Source organism: Callithrix jacchus, chromosome 7 (genome assembly GCF_049354715.1).
Source record: "Callithrix jacchus isolate 240 chromosome 7, calJac240_pri, whole genome shotgun sequence".
Lineage (NCBI taxonomy): Eukaryota > Metazoa > Chordata > Mammalia > Primates > Cebidae > Callithrix > Callithrix jacchus.
In genome coordinates, this window is record NC_133508.1 from 123,319,337 (window position 1) to 123,341,434 (window position 22,098).

The following is a 22,098-nucleotide window of genomic DNA, read 5'->3' on the forward strand; positions in this document are numbered from 1 at the left end:
GAGTTTTTAATAGGCACTAAATTAAAATCAGTTGTCATGTCTTCACAATTTTGTATTTTCTGAATCTTTGATGACAGATTAACAGGCATTTTCTAGATATCAGAGAAGAAACAATTTCTACAGCATGATATTTTTGAGGAGAAAAAAATTATTTTCTATAAATTAAGGTTAAGTACTAAAAAAGCCACTTTAACTTTCTATTTGTTATTAAGAGAAAGTACAATTCTATTTTAAAAGCAATGGCTTTGCAATTGTACAATGTAGATTCAAATCATGCCTCAATCATTTACTAACTGAATAACCTGGGATAAGTGAGTTACCCTTTCTAAGCTTTAGTTTCCTCATCTTTAAAATATTGATGATAGAAATTTATCTTTTAGAGTTATTGTAAGAATTAAAGCTATTGTATATAAAACACCTGTCACTGTGCCTGGCATATAGTAGCTAACCAGTAAACTGTTGTCTAATTAACTTTTTTAAGGTATGCATGAGGCACAGCAATCGCTGACTAAATGTTATATATTATTACTACTAGGGTAATATATAAATTAAAGTAAATCTATCTGATAGACCAATACTTCTAACAGATAATAAACCCTGGTCAGTTAATGTTGGAAGCCCTGCATCTAACATTCCTTTTTAAATTTATTCATTCACTCACTTAACAAGCATTATAAAGCATCACACCCCCCTGGAGTTTCCAGTCTAGATAAAAACACACACATTAAAAGATAAACACATAATTACAAATTTTACTTAGTGATATGGAGGAAAAGAATAGGCAATCAAGAAAGAGATTAACATAGTGGACCTAATATATATTGTGATGTCAGAGAAGGCTTTTCTGAAGAAGTATACAGTTAGACCTAAAAGATGAATAGAAGCCAGAAAAGAGAAGAAAATAAAATTTCAGAAGACAGGAATGAATGAATAAGGACATAAGTAAAACCAAACCAAACAAAGAAAAGACACAGTCTTTTTGAGGAATTAAAAGAAAACTAATAGAGCAAGGGGAAAAGTGGGGCAAGAGACAGTTGCAGAGGTAAGCAGGGGCCATATCACCTACTTCCCAGGTCACTATAAAGAGTTTCAGCTTAAGTGTTATAATCTTCTTCCATCGAAGGACTTAAGCTGATAAATAACGTTATCTGATTCATGTTTTTAAAAGATCTCTAGAGAATTTTGATAAATGATGTCAGAGTGAGAACATTTTCCAGACTACCCTCCCTCCCTCAAAACCAGCTGTAAACAACAAAAAGCACCAAAGGAAGAAAACTTCATCCCCAGTAAAACAAGGAAAGATCATAGCCACAAACCACGAAATATGAAGATTACCTGCCCAATACTGAGAACTTTGGAACAAAGGTGTTAAGAGATAACCAAAACCAAAAACCTCCTCAGACCTCAAATCTTGGACACATATTAGTCTTGGAAATCCATTTCAAGAATTTTTTTTATTACAACAATTAGGTTTAAGGGAATGGGGCAAGCCACAGGAAATATAATTCATGACCCTTCAAAAACCCAACCTCAAAGAGCCAAGAGTAGAAAATGTGGAGCTGAAGAAGAAGAGCATATCATTTTATGATCTACAACCAAACCCTTCTCTGGTGAGAAGGGACGAAATGCAAGAAAAGCACAAATCACTCTATCACTCCTCAGAGAGCCTGTGTTACAAAGGGCTTCACAACAAATTGTGCATGAACATGAGAGAACACATGCCTCTGGGTAGAAGACAAAACAATTATGGTAAGATGGTGTTCTAGGCAGCAATCTAAAGTTGACTCTGCAGCATTCCACCTTACTTCTCTATGCCTTTCCCGGTATCATTCTGAAACAAATAGCCCAGATAGAGTTACCTTTATTTTAAAAATGAATAACCAGAGAGCAATCAGTAGAGAATTTATAAATAGATATTGGGGGAAGGGAAAAGTAGGAGGACAGGAAAATAAATTTAAAGATGAAAATTATTTACCAGAAGAGGAATTACTCTATACAACAGAGAAAGAGTTAAGTTATATAGTTTATTATATATTCAAAGAATTTCGAGATGACATTAATCTACAAAAATAAAGCTCAAAGACGACCTTGGAAGATTTAAAAATATAAAAGAGCAAAAAGAAACTTTTTGATGAAAGTCATGTCAGAGCAATAAAAACTGATTAAATATAACTTAAAAATCAATGAAGGGATAGAAATATATAGAAGAAATCAGTTTACACAAAAGGAAATGGAAAACAGCAATCATAATGTCAGGGGTGTAGAGAAGATAATAAATACCATTCGTCGTCACAAATGACATTCAGCATATGCAAACTGGTATGTCTGAAGGATTCAGAAAAAGAGAACCAAGCAATATTTGATTATTATAAGTGGAGGTCTTTCTATAATAAAAAATAATCTTCAGATCAAAAGAGCACCCCCCAAAAACCTGATTCAGAACCTAACAGATTTAAAGAACTTCAAAGATAAAGAACTGCATGGGTATACAGGCAGGCAAAAATTGTCACCTAAAAGTAGGAAAAACCAGGCTGCCTTCAGGCTTTTCAGTCACATGTACTTCAAGAAGTAAAACAATCCCTACAAGTTCATTGTTTTATCAGCATTCAGTCACTCATTAGCTCTCTAAGATCTATACTGTGCTGAAGTTGGATTCTCAAAGTTCAACAATGACTTCCTCATCAAAATAGCCAACAGATTACCCCTTTTTCTCAGTTCTCATTCTCTTTGACTTCTCTGTCTCGTTTGGCCCTGCCGATCAATTCCTTCTCAAATCTCTCTTCTTTAGCCTTCTGATACTGCTTTTTTTAAAAAAATATATATTTTGATATCACTGTTCTTTTCTCCCACCTGACTTCTCATCACACTTCTACTTTTTCTTTCTATAACCAAAAAGTGAACGTTCCCGATTTGACTGGTGACCCTATGCCACATTCCTCTCTTTGAAAATCCTATCCAACTCTATAGTTTCAACTATAATCTTGATGGGAATACTCCCAAATCTATATCCCCAGCCTTGACATCTGTTCTTTGCTTCAGCTTCTCCAACTCTTCTAACAGCTTAGTTACCAACAGTTCTTTGTTTCATTTTTCTCTTCTAAAATTGACTTTCCCTCTTAATTATGGTTTCTAATAATGATATCACTATTCTCTCAATCTACAAGGTTAAAATTTGATAATCATCTTTTATTCTTTTCCTTTTTCCTTGGTCCCTAGGTCCCATTAATTTCCTAGTTCTACAAAATCTTCCTTCAGAGTCTCTTAAATCCTACTTTTCCTTTGCATATTCACTGCTGATAACCTAGGTAATGTTCTAGTCCTTTAACACCAAGATGGTAACAGAAACTTCCTATCCTGGGCACTGTTACCAGACCGACTTTCTGATTAATACCTCTGCTTAGAGACCTGCAAAATTTCCCTTTGAGAGCAAGATAAAGTTAGAATGATCTTTTGACAGTTAAGAGAGTCCACAAGCTGACACCATCAAGCTTGAATCTTTCTTTGTATGCTTTAGCAGAAGAAAAACTGGATTCAAATCCTGGCTCTATCATTTACCAACAACGTCATTGTGGGCAAGTATATTAACTCTTTTGGGCTTCAGTTTCTTCACCTAAAAAATGAGGATAATGCTACTAACTTGACAAAGTTCTTTTAAGATAATATACATAGAGACTGGTAGAGCATCTTCTATAAGGAACTCAATAAACAATAGCTATTATGCTGTTGTAAAAGACTCACCCAGTCCTCTCACCTATCAAAATCTTACTCATTCTTAGAGCTTAGGTCATAACTAACTGTGTCCACAAGAACTTATTCTGAATAGCTCAGCTTAAAGTGACCTTTCATAAAGACTCCATCAAAAAATACTATTTTTTTTTTACCTTTGAACATCTCTTGCCCATACACTTAATTCACATCCCTCTTCAGCATTTATCCTACTTTACCACAAGATATATTAAGTAGTTATAAATGTGCTTCCTTTATCCTCATTATGAAACATAAGCTCTTTCTGAGCAATGACTGGGTTATACATACTTTGTGTTCCTGCCTTGCATATAGCAGAGACTACGTAAGTATCTGCTGAATATTTCTGCTTCACCTGCCAATATTGAATGACTATATGACTATTTTTGAATTTATAGAAGAGATTATTGCTCATCTGATCAGACTGACTTTTTCTGAAAAAAGTAAATGGCTTCCATAACTATTTGTTTAATATGACATCCCTAGTGATTCCATTTTATGACCAATATGTTGATAATTGTCATAAAGAGCTTATTTCTCTATAATAGTATATTCTTCATATTTTATTTTTAAACTTCTAAATATTTACTCTAACAAGAGTGGCTCAATACCTATCAAATCACTTCTAGGAATAACCACAAAGAAAACACAAGCTAAGAAAGTAGTTTCACCCTCTCCCATTCTGTGATTTCTAGAGCTAAACCAAAAACTCAAATTTTTATTTTCGTTAAATAAGACATATTTTAGTCTACCTGCAATTTTGAAAAAAAAATCTCTAAAGCCATAAAGGTAAATTAAGGCATACAAATATGAAAGGTGAAAATAATATTTTCAACACTGTGATTTTAAATGCCTTTAAGTGGTTTTTAAATGATTTTAGAAATTTTCAAATGTTGATCTCTAACTCCCAGCTATATAACAAAAGAAATTCAGAGCTGAAAAATTCAGTCTATTTATCTCACAGTTTTGTTTATAAGATATTAAACAAGTGCCTCGGCTGTTTTATTTCCATTGAATTGATTGATAACTGTTGTTTTTATGTGTGTTAGGCAAGGGGAGCTTTAATTAACCCATAAATATAAATTGACCATATCACTAAAGACAGTCAGTGATTCACTACACAATAATCTCTATCTAAAGTAAGTTTTAAACTCTATTTTAATTCATTAGATGCTACTTTGCTATAAGAATATTTAGTGGTTGTATTTAATATATTTTTTCTTTAATCTACTATATCTTTTGTATACTTAACATGACTATGAATTCATCCTATGATTTTCAAAATACAAAGAATGATGACCTATATTTAGCCATTGAATTCCTGATTTAATTTCAAATGAACAAGAAAAATAGTTTGCCCACTACTTTACCAGAATTAAGTAACCTTTCGGCCTACCAATTGAAGAACAAAAGCACAGTATTTGAGCCAGGGTTACATTCTGGCAGATGTGTTACAGCAAGCATAAATTCATAAATTCTCTTACTGTGCCAGGACACATTTCTATGATGGATTTTATCTGTTATGTGTTGTTTGATCCAGAGAACTCTCTTTAATTTGTACTGTAAGTTAGCATATTAAGAGATATTAAATTAAAAAAAAAACTTACGGGAGGTCCAGTGTCTCCTTTTGGCCCTCTCAGATATTCCATTTCGAGCATTGTATTTAGATCCTCATAATAATAATAATCATAAAGCTCAGTTTCATAGCTATTTTCAATGGGATACGTAGCTTCAGGATAAAATTCACCTTCTTTCCTTTTATCAAGGTGATTATCCACAGATGGCTCATTTGTCTCTCTATACAAGGTTGTGTTTAAAATCTGTTGCATCTCTGTGAGTTCATTAGTGTGCAGATTTGCTGTGATAGCCTTCTTGAGATTAGTCATTGTATCCTGTTTTATTTGTGGAAGAATAGATGGCATCTTCTTAAACAGTGACAGACCAGTTACTCTATCATCATGTTGTGTGATATTGCCAGATACGTTTAGGAGATAATTAAATTTCTTCTTGGTATTCATTCTTGCCTCGCTGAGGCGATGAGGGGTCACTGACAGGTTTAAATTTGCCTGAGTATCCTCCTCAGTGATCATTTCTTTGGCCTGAATCCCAAGGTTTGTGAGATCCACAGCAGAGACATTTTCTGACTGAAGAGAAGATAACTGCGATCTTGATATCGGGTGTTCTTGACTCTTATACACTGTTTCAGAATCATTATTCATGATATTTGGAATGCTTTTGTCTTCAGTAAATGAATCCTCTGACAGTACTTTTTCAGCAAATTGTTTGGGCAGGGGAGAATGTTCTGGTATCTTAGTTGGTATGAGAGTTGTGCAAGGAAGGTTTGTTTCAGACTGGTGTTTGTCTGCTTGGCGACACTGCTGTTTCATATATCTGCAGTAGTCTGCAGATGCTTCTGCAGAAGGAATAATATCTAACTGACATACTATTCCTTCAAAATGGACAGAATTATTATTCATACTTCCTAAGGTAAATACACTATTAGAATCAAAGCTCTGAACTTCTGAAATAGTCTCTGTGCTAAAATATTTCTTTCCGCACTCAACAAACATTGAGACAGCTTGATTTCTAACAGTAACGGCAAATGAATGCCATTGCTCATCATGAACACTGTAGTTGAAAACTACAGGCTGCTTTCCTCCAATGTGTACTATTAATTTTTTAGGTAGTAATTGTACTCCTAGTTGCAGTCTATTTTTACTTCTAATGCTGAAGAGAAATGCATTGTTCACCCGATGTGACTGTAACCCAGTTAATATTGTAAACGGCTGCCCTAAGTGGACTGGTAAAATTTTCATGAGAGGAGACACGACATGAGCATCATTTTTTAAAATGACACCTAATTGTGTTAAACGAACCCCCTGAGGTAATGGTGTAGATGATGATGGTACAGCAGTCACTGATGATGAGTGTCTTACATCTTTGCCTCCAAGGCCTAGTTGATGAAGAATATCTATGCCTGTAAATTAAAAAGAGAGAGAAAGAATCTTACTTTTATGCATTCATGTGTTCATATAAATGTCTGAATATGAGAAAATCTTCCTTGTAGCAGCAGTAATTTCCAAAATAAGCATGTTCTATCAATTACTAATTATGGGTAATAAGAAATAGAAAGGCAGAGGGTAAGACATTATACTCAATAATTTGAATAAAGTACATGCACCTCCCCGTACACACATGCCAATCTCTAAACCCAAAACTTACTCATTATTAATTATTTTAGAGACAGGGTTTCCACCTGTTGCCCAGGCTGGAGTATAGCAGCATGATTATAGCTCACTGCAGCCTTGAACTCCGGGACTCGAGGGATCCTCCCACATCAGCCTCCTGAGAAGATGGCACACAAGGGCATGCCATCATACCTGGCTAATTTTTGTATTTAGTTCTGTTTCTTTTCTTCCTTGATAATTAAGGCATTTAAGCTATACATTTTCTGAGTGCTGCTGTAGCTGCCTCCCGTAGATTTTCATATGCAGTATTTTCATTTTTGTTGTTTTCTGAAAAGTATTTGTATTTGTATTTTCTCTGACCCAAATGGTTTTTAAAAGTTTTAAATTTTCAGTTAGAAGGGTCTTTCTGTTTTCTGATTTTGTTATTAAAATCTAAGTTACCAGTACTATGATCAGAGAACGGTGTCTAATCAGTACTTTGTTTTTTACAACTCAATTAGCTTTGTAAGTGGTCAATTTTCAATAACATTTCATAAGCTCTTGGAAAAGCGTTTCGAGGTACAAAATCTAATACTTACCAGTTAGTTGTACCTCATCGTTTATGCTACTTAAATCCTCTATATTCTTGCCTATTTTTATACATTTAATCTCCCATCAACTGAGAGGTGAAGTCTCTTACCAGAAGCGTATTTGGCCTTTTCTCTCTCGTGGTCTTTGGTTTATGAATATTGATGTCATGGTTTTCATGCATAGATAATCATACAGTTCACATATTTATTGAGTATTGCACCTTTCAGAATTACAAAAAGACCTTCGATGTCTAGTTGATTGCGTTTTCTTATCGGCGTTACCTTAACTGGTAGTAAGACTAAGCTCCCTCATCTGACTTGCTTTTTGTTTACATTTGTCTGATACACCTTGGCCTTTGTTTTTCTTTCCATATACTTCGCAACACTTCATTTTAGGTAAAGACAAAGGGGTTGTATTTGTTTTTTGATCCAATCTGAAATTTTTTTTCTTTGAATATATAAACTAAATCTATCTACATTTGCCAATATTCTGGTTTGTTTAACCTGTCATATTATTTTATGTTTTACCACTTTAATTTTTGAAGTCTTTCACTGTGTAATTTGTTTCATTTGCTTTGCTTTCTGTATGTCTTTTCAGATTTAGAAGGGTTTTGTATTTTTATTCTATGGGTTTCCTTTAAAATTTTACATGTATATAATGCCCCTAGTCCTTTCATTAGGCGTATATTCCTTTGAACAATGTTTTATTTTTTCTTCCATTTAGCCCTTTCCCATACCATCGAATATTAGTCAACAGCAATATCTTTCTTAGTGTTTACATTTTCATTATTAAATATCCTTATATTTCTTTCATTTATTTTACCAACTTTGCCTAATATTTAATTACCAGCTTCTTCAGATAAGGCAATCAGCAAAATTAATCTATTCTCCATCTTTTTCCTCTCTTCTCCTACTATTTTTTGGTAATTGTTCCATTCCTACATTGTTACTTTAATGGCATTTATGTTCTCTTCTCCCCACATTTTCTTTCGACAAATAGAGCCCGCCTTTTGTAGAAGCTTCCCAAGTCACTTCTCTTTGGCTGAAGTTTATCCTCTATTAGTTTCCTCAAGAAGGGTTTATGGGAACATTTCCTGAGTGCTGGACTTTTCAGAACTAATTGTTTGTAGCGCTGTAACTTAAACTTCATGGGATATAAAATTTTCATGATACTCTGTTTCCTTGAATATCTTGCAGCTGTAGCTCCGTGGTCCTCAAGCGCTCTCTCTAAATCAGAAGTGAGCTAATGTTTTTTTCTCCTTACAAGTGACTTCATATTTTTATGAACATTCTCCAAAGAGTTGTTCTTTATCTTTGAAATGCAGTCGTTTTATCAGAATATGGCTCCATATTGACCATTCTTGATAAATGTTTCCAGGTACATAGTATGTCCATTCATTGCACAGATTCAAATCTTTTTTAATTTACTTCAGCAAACTTTCAATGAATTGTATCTTTGAATATTGGTTCTATTTCATAGTTTTGGTTTTTTTCTTCAAAAATTCCTATGATAAGCATATTGAATTGTTGTCTTCTATATGTATCATTTCTCTGTAATTCTTTTCATGTTTTTTAAATTCATTTTTGTTAGTTTGATTTTGTTATTTCTCTTTACTATTTCCTACAAAATATAATCTCCCTATGTGCTCCTTCCAATTTCATCTTGATTTGTGAGGTAATTTTTCTGTGACGTCTTTTCTGACTTCTACAAGCTCACAATTCATATTCTTTTAACATCTCGCCTTCTTTTACTTTTCCCTGAGTTCTTTTATTTCTGCCTTAGTGTCTTTTTTATATAGATGATAAGGGGAACATATTTGGTCAGAATATTCTTCTGTTTAAGAGCAACATTTTTGTGTGTGTACATTCTCGTTTTCCTTACATGTTTCCTTATTGCATATTTCTACTTGTGCTGTGCCAACTTCTTTTACTCATTAATGCCTAGCCTAGCAATTTATAGAAAGATGCTGGTTCAAGAAGAGGATGGGCTGTGAATTCCAGGTCTCAAAACCCAAAGGCCCTGCTCTGGTATTACCAGTTTCATTTTAAACAGCTTCTAGCCCCGCCTTCTTCTCTGAACCAAATCTAGTCCAGGAGCACTTCTTTAGTCAGCTCTATGTATAACCTTTCATTCTCTTTCCTCCGTATCCACTCACATTGGTATATGCTTCAGAATGAATCCTTCATCTCAGTTAGATTTTTGCCTTTTCTGAGATCTGTCCCCATGGATCCATTTTAGCTATTATCTATGCTTCTCTATTATACTTGGCCCTTGGCAGTTTCTGCCTTCTCCAGACCTTACAGCACTTGTGTACAAGGGCTAAAGGTGTATTTTGGGGTGCACTTTTCACCTTCAGAAAGTCTAGTTTTGCTGGTGCTTTCTGAAGTCTCACTATTGACTTTATTCCATGTGGCACCTGCTTTTCTCAGCATATTTTGGGGGTTTGCAGATCATATTAGTCCCCTAGTTTTACTGAAAATGGTTTTCAAATTTGTTTATTATTTCATTCATTTTTTTTCTTTTGTATGACATCCAAGAGCAGAAGTGGGAAGATAATATCTCTTGGTTTCAAGTTTATGTTTAAAGTCTACACTCATTTCACAAATGAAAAATCTGAGGCACAGAGAGATTAAAATACTTGGTCAAGGTCATGCAGCTGATAAATGGTTGAGCTGCTTTTGAGCCAAATCAGCATGACTTCAAATTCTCTGACTGCACCATCACACAACCTCTCAGCCATTATATTCCCCACACCACTCCACATATCCCTTGGCAAATGTCACTAATTATTCATGGCAGAATCACTTTTGCCCTGCAGAAATCTCAGTGAGGAATACTGTCTAGATAGCCTGAAACTGGTACCTGAAGTGAAATCATCAAATTGTCATCCTAATTTTAAGCTTTCATACCTGAGTATGAATACACTTAGCAAATGTGTTTGAGCAAGATGTTAAGAGGAGAGACTAGAAAACATTTAAGGGTAGAGGCACATATGAGTTGAGTTGGGGAGAACTGTAGACAAAAAAAAAATAGAGGTAGGGGAGAGAAGAAGGCGGCTTTCACTCAGAGGTCGGACTCTTGAACATTTAATTTATATCTGGACCTGGGTATCACCAAATTACAATTTGGGGTTGAATTTAGATATTCCTCACCAGTGTTTACAACAGGAAATAACTAAGTCGCCTGAAGTAAATTGCTTGCTTCGTGAGTAGCCCTATATACAAAATTAATCCAGTTCATGCTACTTAGAAAATCAGTTACCATTTAAAGAATCTTGATGATTAACCCAGTACTGTATTAGGTGCTTTACATTTTTTAATAATAAGAATTACAGCAGCATTTATTAAATTTCCATGTACCAAGCATTATTCTAAGAACTTTAATGTTTTAAGTCACATAATTCTCACCATAGCTGTATGAAGTAGGCACTACTGTTATTACCATCTGACAGTTATGAAAAGTAAGCCACAGAAAAGTTAAATTATTTGCCCAAGGTCATCCAACTAGGAAGTACAGAAGCAGAATTTGCATGCAGGCAATCCTCTAAAGCTCATTTCTTAACATGGTGAGATTTAGGAAAGGTATGTGTTACCTAACAGCAGAACTGACTGTATCTCCTTCCTTTATTTGCTTCTTAAGTGTAAAATAAATGGTGATATCACCAAGACAACGCCTTGTTCTTTTTACTCTAAATACCAGGCCTAATGACTTCATCTAAACCATAGCTGCAACAACCACATATGCTGACTCACAAACCTCTCTTCTGGGTTTGCATATCCAATTGTCTGTTGAATTTATCCAATAGAAATTAGATGTTCCCAAAGCATTTCCACTTCAATGTATTTTCCCCAAACCTCATTTTTCTTACTTTAGTGCCTCTCTCAGTAAAAAGCCTCATAACCACACAAGCAGCCAGAATTATCTTTTCATAGTGTAAAGTAGATTATGCCTCTCTTCTAACCAAAATCCTCCAATGGCTTTCTGTCGTATAAGACACCTATGCCATTTATTCCTTCTTATCTCTCTGATCACATCTCCTATCATTTCATCTTACCTAACTTTGCTCCAGGCAAACTAGTATTTTTCTTAATCCTTAAACTCACTAAAGTAATTTTAAACTCATGGCATTTGTACTTACGGTTCTCTTCTCAGGATGCTCTAAACCCTTAGTTCATTCCTTGTATTGATTTTAATCTGTATCTTTAACTGTGAATATAACACTTCAGTGAATACTCTAACAAATCTCAGTAAGTTCAGTAAGCCCTTCTAGAATATTACCGAGGCTGAGAGTAGTCTTGGGGACCCCTTAACTTGAAGCTAGTGTCAGAAGTAAGGGTGGTCTTGGGGACAGCTCTCTTGGGGCAGTTCTTGCAATAATGAATGGGTCTCATGAGATCTGACAGTTCTATAAGGGAGAGTTTCCCTGCACAAGCTCTCTCTTTGCCTGCTGCCATCCATGTAAGATGTGACTTGCTCCTCCTGGCCTTCCACCATGATTGTGAGGCCTCCCCAGCCATGTGGAACCATAAGTTCATTAAACCTGTTTCCTTTAAATTGCCCAGTCTTGAGTATGTCTTTATCAGCAGCATGAAAACAGATTAATACATACCCCTTACTGATTTTTTTCTTCACTGATATATCTGTCCACTTCATAGCATTCTCCACGCTCTGTATTTACTCTTCCTTGAATTTGCCATAACAAAGCTTATCTGTTTTTTAATTTCATCCCTTCAAAGTCCTACTACGTATATGCCTTCATGCCAAACTTTTTTCATCTTAAAAGGATCAGTTCAAGTGTTACCTCCCCTTTAAGGCATCAGTGCAATTTTTGTTTGTTGTTGTTTTGTTAAACACTAATGAGAAATAGATCCTCTCTCAGTATGCTAATAAAATGAGTCTTCTAAGCTTACAAAGCTGACATTCTACGGGAACACAGACAGCCCAAACTTACTTGTCTTTCGTTTGAAACTTGTAGAGTAAGCAGTATTGATATTGCTATCACAAGTTGGAATAAAAGACAGAAGAGGGAGAAGGAGAAAGGGGGATGGAGAAGGAGGAGAGAGGGGAAATAGATGAAGAAAAAGGGAGGAAGAAAGGAGAAATTAAGTCTTAGTAGAGGATAAAACTATGTGTCATAACCAAGTCTTTGACACTAAACTCATTGGCTATATCAATTGACTCTGTTGGGGGGAATACAGTATATGCCTAAAGAAATAGACATGGGAGATCCAATGGTTATACTCATTTTACAACTACAGAGAACCAAAGAACCACTATATCTCAATATTCAATGAAATTCTATTAAAGATTGGAAGAACAAGAACAGCATTATTATGTTTACCCCTCAAAATGGAGAGATTTTTACATTTCTTAGTAATTGGTAGCTTAAAAGATTTAAAAGAAAGTTATAAATTTTTAGATCAAAAGAGTAATATATCACTTTATAAATTATAACAAATTATAGAATTAACTATTAACTATTAAATAACTAAATTAATATAACATAGCACTTAAATTTAATGAATTCTCCCTGTTTTAAATGTTCATATGTCTTGATCAGATAAGTCCCCAAAGCTATATTCTTTCCAGTTTGTAGGAAAGAACAAATATGATTGTTTAAAATAAAATCACCAAATCTGCAAATGAGAAAGATTATATAGACATCAACACACTTTTCTTTTTCTTCCCATTTTACCCAAACTGACTAAATGAACTAGATAATTGCCCAATATCCACTTTGTATTATTTTTTATAGTCTCAGCCACATCAATATCAGAATCAAGACTCAAATACAGCTTCCTAGCTGCAGTTCACTGAGTTAAGGAACTAAAGGAAATTGTTTAAAATAAACTGTTTTATTTTATTTTTCAATAGTATGAGGATATGGGAAAGAATAGGATCTGGAATATTCCTTCTTTCTACTCAAAGTTATTGTATCCGTATGTAACAGGAACTGTACTAAGCACTTTACATGTGTTATTTTATCCACACAACAACCTTCTGTAGTAAGTATTATTATTTTCTTTATGTTAGAGTTGTTAAAAATGAGGCTTAGAGTATTTAAGAATCTTGCTCAAGGTCAGTTAGCTAATAAATGGTGGAAGCTGGACTTAACTCCAGGCTGCTAGCTCTGGAACACCTGTGTTTAAATACCACTGTCACACTGGGTATGTTAAAGGTGGGAATCATTTCTTTAAAGAATTCTTAGTTTAAATAGTACAACTATCCTGTATAAAGAGATAAATGCAAGTTTATTTATAAAATGAAAAATGAAGCTCTAAGCTATGTATAAAAGTTTTGGCTTAGTGCCCATACAAGTGTTTGGCAGAAAGGACTTGAAGTTACTGCAGCTGCAATGAACTGCTTCTGTTAACAATAAACACATTTCAGATTAATTTCTACAGGAAATTTGTCGAGATGAGTGTTCTACACATAGATTTTTACACATGTGGTTTTCACTCCTAGAGATCATGAACCTGAGAAAGATGTGCATGTTAAGAATTAGTTACACATTATGCGTGGTGCAACTCATCATAGAGAAGTGTGGTAGCTATGCCAACATCTCACTGGCAGCCAGTCCACCAACATAGGAAAAGTAATAAGGAAAATACATATATCAGGTAAGAAAAGGTGTCTACATATGTCAAATCCTCAGAAAACTCAAGCTTACATAATTAATTTTTCTTGAGATAGAATCATTTATTCATTAGATTATATCTAAAACTTGGACATAAAAATATATACAATTTACATTAATTAAGTGTACTTAAAATGGTTTTCTTAGCTGTGTTAAAATATAAGGGAATTAAATGAAACCATGACAGATCACATAAATGCTTATTTCTTCTCATTCTTAAAATCTTACTAACACAGGAATAAGGAAATGTGGTTTAAAACTACATGGACAAAGTTAATGATTAGAAGAGACAACAGAGGACAAAAAAGATCAACAAATTTTTAGAAAATGAAAAGCACACGAAGAAATTACCAGAGCTGAAAAAACTGAACCTAAGGGCTTACAGAGGCAAATGCTAATAACAGGCAAGCTGATTCATATTGCAAAGTCCTGAAAAGACTCGAGAATTGAAGACACCAAATCAATGAATTCAGCATTGAGGCTTCAAATTGGGGGTTGAGGATATATGAGGGTGGAGGATTGAAAGTCTGTTCAAGAAGATTCCAGAATAAAGGAGACCAAAGGTTAATGACACAGAAGCACTGAGTCAATCATAGAGGAAAATGGAAAGGAAGCACCATATGGAGAAAGGATTCGGCTAAAACTGACATACAAAATTGTGAGACAAGCCTCCCTTCCACCAACCCAAGAACCTCTATATCACTTAACTGTAATAACAGTGGCAACCAGGATTATATTCTACATGTAGGACATTGGAGGATCCTTCTCTAGAGAAGTTCTGCAGCCTCAGACACGTGTAGCCTAACAAAATAGTGAGACAGGTCCCTACTTGGTCATCCTCTTTGTGAAACACCCCTGTTACTAGTCTACTCATGCAAAAAGCTGTCAGACATATTTTTAGTGTCTTGCTTTTTTTATTTTTGAAACAGAGTCTCACTCTGTCAGCCAGGCTGGAGTGCAGTGGTGCCATCTTTACTCACTGCAACCTCAGTCTACCTGGCTTAAGCAATTCTCCTACCTCAGTCTCTCAAGTAGCTGGGATTACAGGCATGTGCCACAACACCTGGCTTTTTTTTTTTTTTTTTTTTTGTATTTTTTAGTAGAGATGGGTTTCTCCATGTTGGCCAGACTGGTCTCAAACTCCTTACCTCCGTCCACCCTGGCCTCCCAAAGTGCTGGGATTATAGAAATGAGCCCCACACACAGTCAGTGTCTTACTTTTAGATGATAATAGAAATGTCACATACTTATAAAGAACCTCTCCAACATAAAAGACAGACCAGTACAAAAGTTTAGAACAAAGACAATGCAGAGAGCAGAAGAAAAGTTGAAAATAATCATCATTCTTATCCTTAGAGAGATAAGAGTAGACACTACATCAAAGAAACAAGAACAGGATGCTTCAAAAAAGAAGAAGGACCAGTCTCAGTGAAAAAGCACTTAAAAATATAAACACAACAGAAATAAAAAATTAAAATATTTGGAATAGTAAGTGATGAAAAATCTCATATAAGTAGTACATAAAACAAATATGGAAAATAGGATCTAAAAATAAGAAAATAAAGAGCTCAGTACTAAAGATTTGATATTTAAAAGTTATTGAAGAAAGAGAAAATAAATATATCAGGAAGAAAAAAAAACACAGGAAAATTCTGAGAAAATTAAGGATGCTTCCACACTGAAAAGGCCTAAGTGCCCAGCACAATGAATTGTAAAACACCTGTACCATGATAGATTCTTGTAACATTCCAAATCATTGAAGGTAAATAGATGATCTTAAAAGATTAAAAGGGAAATTAAAAGATCACATACAAAGGATCAATAATTAATACAGCAGATTTAACAAGTCTACAACCCAGATAAAGGCAAAAGTTAAAAACCTTTCAAATTCTGAGAGAAAAATATATACAGCTTAAAGTTTTATACTCACCTGAACTACCTGTAAGTGTAAGACTGATAATAAACACATTCTCAGAAACAGAATGTTCTAAAACATGCACCACCCAAGTGCATATTCTCAGGATGCAACTGGAGGATATGCTCCACCCAAATAAGGAAATAGCTATAAAAAATGAAACAAGAGTTCCAAGAAACTCCATCTAACACAGATATCAGCTCTAATGAAAGCTTAGAGAACTACTGGTCGATAGCAGAGCAGAATTTTAGCATGCAAAAGAAAATCGCCAAGAAAAGTCAAATTTCTAGAATTTTTGGTGTGTTTTGGGGGGAAACATATTTCAAATGAGATTTAGTGATAGTGAAACAGAACATAAAGCAAACAAAAAATGAGGCATTCTCATAATAGGTATAAGAAAAACATAAATGTACATGGCTCACTGATTTAAAAAATGCACATGGTCACAATAAGCTACACTGTGAATATTAATTTAACCAAAAATGTGATAAAACTACATTGAGAGAATAGAAGGAGGGAAGGAAGACACAGAGAAGAGTATAGAAATGTTAAATCCTCATCATTAATAGTAGGAAGTCAACATAATATTTAAACATATTATAGTATTTAATATAGATGTCAAAACCAAAAGCAGGTGCTATAAGAGTTTGGGCACAGGATATTAGGAGTGGGTAAGGGGAAAGGATACTGGTTTTTGATATATGTTTTCTTATACAAGTTGACATTTAAACTTTGTACAGTACTTGTAATTCTTTGACATACTTAAGTTCTGAAACATCTCAAAAGCACGTATTTATTCCTGAGAAGTCTAACTTAGGATAATATCTCATTCAAATAAACACATTCAGCAGTATTAATATAAATGATATCTGTGATCATTATAAAAACACAATTTTTCTCATAACGGTTTTCCAGTCTCTTGCTTTGATGTTATATATTGCATTATGCCAATTTAATAAGAAAAATTCTTTTAGCAAAAGTGTTTCTAAGTTTCTGATAATATACTATTTTCATTTCTTTTTTGTGCACAAAAATATCCAGTTTTCTAAAATCTGAGAGGTTTTCTAAAGGATTTTTCTTTTTGTTAAGAATCAGCAATAAAATTTTAGGTGTATAAGACTGAAAATTATGATGCTTGCCCTGAAATAAAAGAATATATTTTATATTCTGAAAATGAGATCTTAAAAGTGAGAGAAATATATGGTTTCTTTCATTCACTCCTTTGTTGGTTTTAGATTTTTTAAAATCTGTTCATCAATATTTGATTTTCCCTATGTCTTTCTTTGCGTGGGTTTCTAATATTTTGATAATAATGCATTTGGTGAATTATTAAACTCATAATGTCAGTGTCTGACATCTGTGAAGCTAGAGGATGTTTAAGGGAAAGAGTTTTGTCTTCAGAGATGGACAGACCTAGATTCAAGTCTAAGCTGTAGGTGAGACCCTTCTTTGAGCCTCAGTTTCTTAATCTATAATACCTACTCTGCAGGTTCATGATGATGATTAGAATAATATTTGTAAAGCACCAGCAAAGAACATGATACAAAACACATACTTAATTAGTAATTGTTATTCTTTTTCTCCTTATCTTCTCTGTGGCGCTAGGAGCCTCAATTTTAAGGGTTTTGTAGACTTTGCAAGTAAAATATGAGTTCAGATCTTGGTTCTTCCATTCATTAGGCTGTTACTTGGAGGTGGTTACCTATTCTCCTGAATCTTACTTTCAGCAATTCTATCACGGCCATAATTACAAAACTCTGCGATTAGGCAGCAGTGAAGAAAATGCATATTCTACTAGCACAGTGACTAGTAGTTCAGCGTAAGTTCTCAGAAACAGTAACAGTGATAATAACAATAAATTAAGAGAGAATTTTTCTCCTCTTTATGGCTACTTCAAGTGAAATGAAGTAACATAAATGTCTTGGTCAAGAATAGTTTGTCATGAAGTTATATGTGACATGTGGCTTAATTTAATCATTATCATTTCCCATAATAGAGATTTAGAAAACGTCTTTCAAGAAATACTTTAATTCATCTATGTGATATTTAAAAGAATATTTATCTGTATCTACTTGTCAATTTGGTCAATCAGAGTACCACTCTTCCTTTTTGCCCTCTTTCTACCTTGCACATATTTCATTCATAATTGGTTTACTTGTCTTTTTCTTACTGTTATTTGATCAATTGATCAAACTGACAAGGGGTTCATCAAACTGATCACTGAACTGAAAACTTGGTTCTGTCAGAACTAATGCTTTGGCAGCCCTGTGCAGAGGAGCACTTTGCTACCTTTAAGGTAGAGGAGAAAACAAAAACAAAAACAAAACATTGAGGGCTTGGTAATATTATCTGTAGGTCCAGCACAGTTCTAGGATTTTTCTCTTTGACTTTGGTATGTCTTTTACCTTTGACAAAGGCATTTTTTTCACTTTAATGCTAGAGACATTATCTTATTTACATTTTCAATCATTGGCAATAAGATATTACACAGGAAATAGAAAATACTTTAATTATGTTTAAATGAATGAATTGGGGTATACATAGACTCCTGAAACTCTATCATCACACTACCAGAGTAATTAGCTAGCAGGCACAAACAAAACAGGTTTAGGTTTATATTCTAAACCTCCCCATTTGAATTAAATAAAATCCTAAGCCCACTAGTATACAAATTCCATTGGGTTTCTTAATGATGCAAATATAGATGGAATGTTTATTATATGCTTTTGTTGTATCAAGAAGTGCAAAGGTAATTCAGTCAGTTTGCCACCCTCAAGAACTCCCACTTAAAATGAGGTCACAAGCAAAGCCTTTTTATGGTACAAAACTCTTTTATAGAGTTTGCTTAAAAATGTAAGCAATTTCACAGACAGAAGATATGAGTAATTTCTTAAAGGTCATATTTCCCCCCAAATTGATTTCTTTAACCTTATGTTCTCATAGTACTGGGTGAAATTTTTTTTATTGCTTAATGTTGAAATTAAGGTTATGATGAGTTAAAAGTTATGCACTTTTGCTGTCTGGAAGTAGAACTTCTAAGCAAGCAAATAAATTAAAAGGTAATTTTCTTACCTTGTTCTTGTGCATGAACAACACCAGCCACACATAGTACGATAAAATGAAGAAATGCTTTCCTAGGAAAAGAAAAAGGCATTTGGGAAAAACCAGACACTTACAATCATACAAAATCCAAAACAAAGTCTATGTAAGATTAATAATTGAACTATTGTTTTAAGTAGCATGATATTTTAATATTCAAAGTGGTTAAGAGCAAAGGCTCTGAAGTGAAGTTCTAGTTTTGCCACCTACTATGTGACTTGGACACACTTTTTAATCATTCTATGCCTTAGTTTCTTTATCTGTGAAACTCTCTCAAGATTTTCTGAAGATTAATGTAAAAAGTTCATGTAAAGCACAGAAAACAGTACCTGGCACATAGGAAACATTCAATAAATATGAACTAGCATAGGTGGTATTATCATCATATATTATGTTAAATTACCATATATGCAATTTCCTACAAAGTAATAGAAATCTCCACAAAATAATGTAAATTACAGTTCCTTAACTCTAGTGATTATAATAGAAAGTTATTTATTTGTTTAAATTAATGTTTATATGTAAAAGCCATTTGAATATCTTACTTAAATCACTGGTGCTAGGTTCATAATTCTTTGGCTTTTAAAATAGCAATGGTCTGCAGATGCCAACATTGAGCATTTGGATTGATAGTAGCTGTGAGCACAATACCCAATCACTACAACCTAAAGTGTTCATTTGTATTGATGAGCTATCTGAGCAAAAATGTTTTGTGACATTGTAAGTATAACCAAACTTTTAATAGATTTTGTTGAACATTCTTCATAATTGGCTGTATATACCTCCAAAATGAAAATTATAGAAATAATTTTGAAAAGAGATAAGCCCGCTGAAAATAATACTTTATTACCTAATTTTGCTAATATAGACCCTGATTCTGCTTTTTATTCTAACCCAGGGACTGTTGAAATGATATATTTACAAAATGCATTTCTGCAAAAAGTGATTATGGAGCTGCCTATAAACCATTAATTCCTTTTTATTAAATTCCTGATGTACTAGTAGTAATTGGTATATTTTCTATTTATTACTAATTAGATGTTTTTTACCTTTATCAAGTAGCATAAGGAGCGTCTTAATGTAAAATCTTTTTACAAAGTTTAAGCCAACAAATATAAAATTGGGCTAGTTATAATGGAACACAAATTTCATTTGTATTAAAATGGTATTTATCCTTTGTTAATAATTTTGAAAATGAGCATTCTATGGCTGTACTCAGTCCAGAGCGCAGCTCTTATGAAACAAGGTTTTAATAGAATACTTAACAACTGTCACTAACTCTACAAACAAATCAACTGAATCATTGCAGAAAGTTCAATTGATATGGATAAATAACTTAACCATATATTTTAATGAGGCACATAAAACATTCTTATTCATTTAGATGGATGGTTCCCAAATGTTAGACTCACCCGAGGAACTTATAAAAAAATGCGGATTCTGGGCCCCTCACACCAGGAATGGAGTTGGTAACATGTTTATTTCCATTTTTCTCCACTAAGGTCACTGGGGAAGTTTATGAGTTTGCTAAATTGCTAATTCAAATTATGATTCAAAAATTTGGGGTGGATGTCCAGGAGGCATACATTTTAACTGGGTGATTCTAATGCAGATTGTTATGTGTACCAAATTCAGAAAAAACTATTTAGAACATTCAGTGTGTTTATATTTACAATGTTGTTAAAATATGTCTAGATTTTACTTTGGCTTAAAATCACATGTATATAATTTTATAACATGACATGACCCTAAAATATTATTTGGCCCTTTTCAAATCCTTTCCTACTGAACTAAGTCAGTGGTTTTCAAACTTTAGTATGATCAGAATCACGTGAAGGACTTGTTAATAATCGCTGGGCCTCATCCCCAGAATCTCTGACTAGGTAGATCTGGGGCTTAAAAATATGCATTTGTAACACGTTCGTGGGTAATGCTGATGCTACAGATCTGGGACTACATTCTGAGGACCACTCTAAAATAAATGAGTCTCAAGAGATTATATAAAGTCCACCTGTTTGGGATCTTGTTAGTCCTTGGATGCACACTGGAATTACCTGGGAAGTGTTAAAAACTCCTACTAATTGGATCTTTCCCACCCTGCCCCACAGTGATTCTGACTTTAATGTGGCCATGGCAGAGACATTTTAAAACATTTTCCAGTGATTCTTATGTGTAAACAAGGTTGAAGACCATTGTGTAAGATTAAAATGATGCCTGCGCTCTCTAGGATGTATCCTAATGTGACTTAGAGTTTGACTAAGGAGGCTATTTACCTTTCAAATTTATATTTCAACATGTAACTGTCAGGATACATATCAGTGAGACTAGAAAACTGTTTACTTAGGATTACAGTCATTGAAGGATAGTGCATCTGAATTATGCTGTCTTAAGTAGAAAGTTCAATGTGAGTGAAAGCATGTCTCACCTGCCCAAGGTAATCAGCCTCACTCAGATGCATAGAAACAACCCAACAGGTACTTTTCTTTTAAAAATAACTAATGACAAATACAACAGCCAGCACTATTCATTTAGCAATTCAGCAAACTCATAAACTTCCCCAATGACCTCAGTGGAGAAAAATGGAAATAAACATGTTAACAAGTCCATTCCTGGTGTGAGGCAGGAAAACCTGAACACATCAAACATCATCCTTTAGACAGGTGATCCTAGGGGATTATGACAAATCAGTTGAGCCATACCTTACTTTAATGTACCTATGTATGAAAGCTGATGACTAATGGAGTGGTAGAGATCAATGACCGAAATAGATTCTCTTTCTCTTTGTCTAGTTGCAACCCAAACTAATAGCCAACTGAAAAAGAACAGGAAAAGTTTCTTACAAGGCATTCAAGGCCCCTATTATTCAGCTTCAATTTCCTTTTTTAGTAATATGGATCCCACTACCCCGGTATCTCCAAAGTTCCAGCCATACCAAGTTATTCTGC

At 34.0% G+C, this 22,098-nt stretch overlaps 1 protein-coding gene across 6 annotated transcripts in view; it reads right to left on the reverse strand.

Annotated features, from left to right (window-relative positions):
* Positions 1 to 22,098, reverse strand: part of COL24A1 (collagen type XXIV alpha 1 chain) — a 387,629-nt gene that overhangs the window by 358,663 nt on the left and 6,868 nt on the right. For 5 of the 6 annotated variants that reach the window (XM_035252039.3, XM_035252040.3, XM_009001621.5 and 2 more), the window contains 2 exons: positions 19,127 to 19,188; positions 5,352 to 6,721 (listed from right to left, as the gene is read on the reverse strand). In XM_035252039.3, the coding sequence (XP_035107930.3) occupies positions 5,352 to 6,721; positions 19,127 to 19,188 (1,432 nt within the window). The remainder of the gene's footprint in view (positions 1 to 5,351; positions 6,722 to 19,126; positions 19,189 to 22,098) is intronic. The other variant, XM_078332354.1, reaches the window with a different exon arrangement.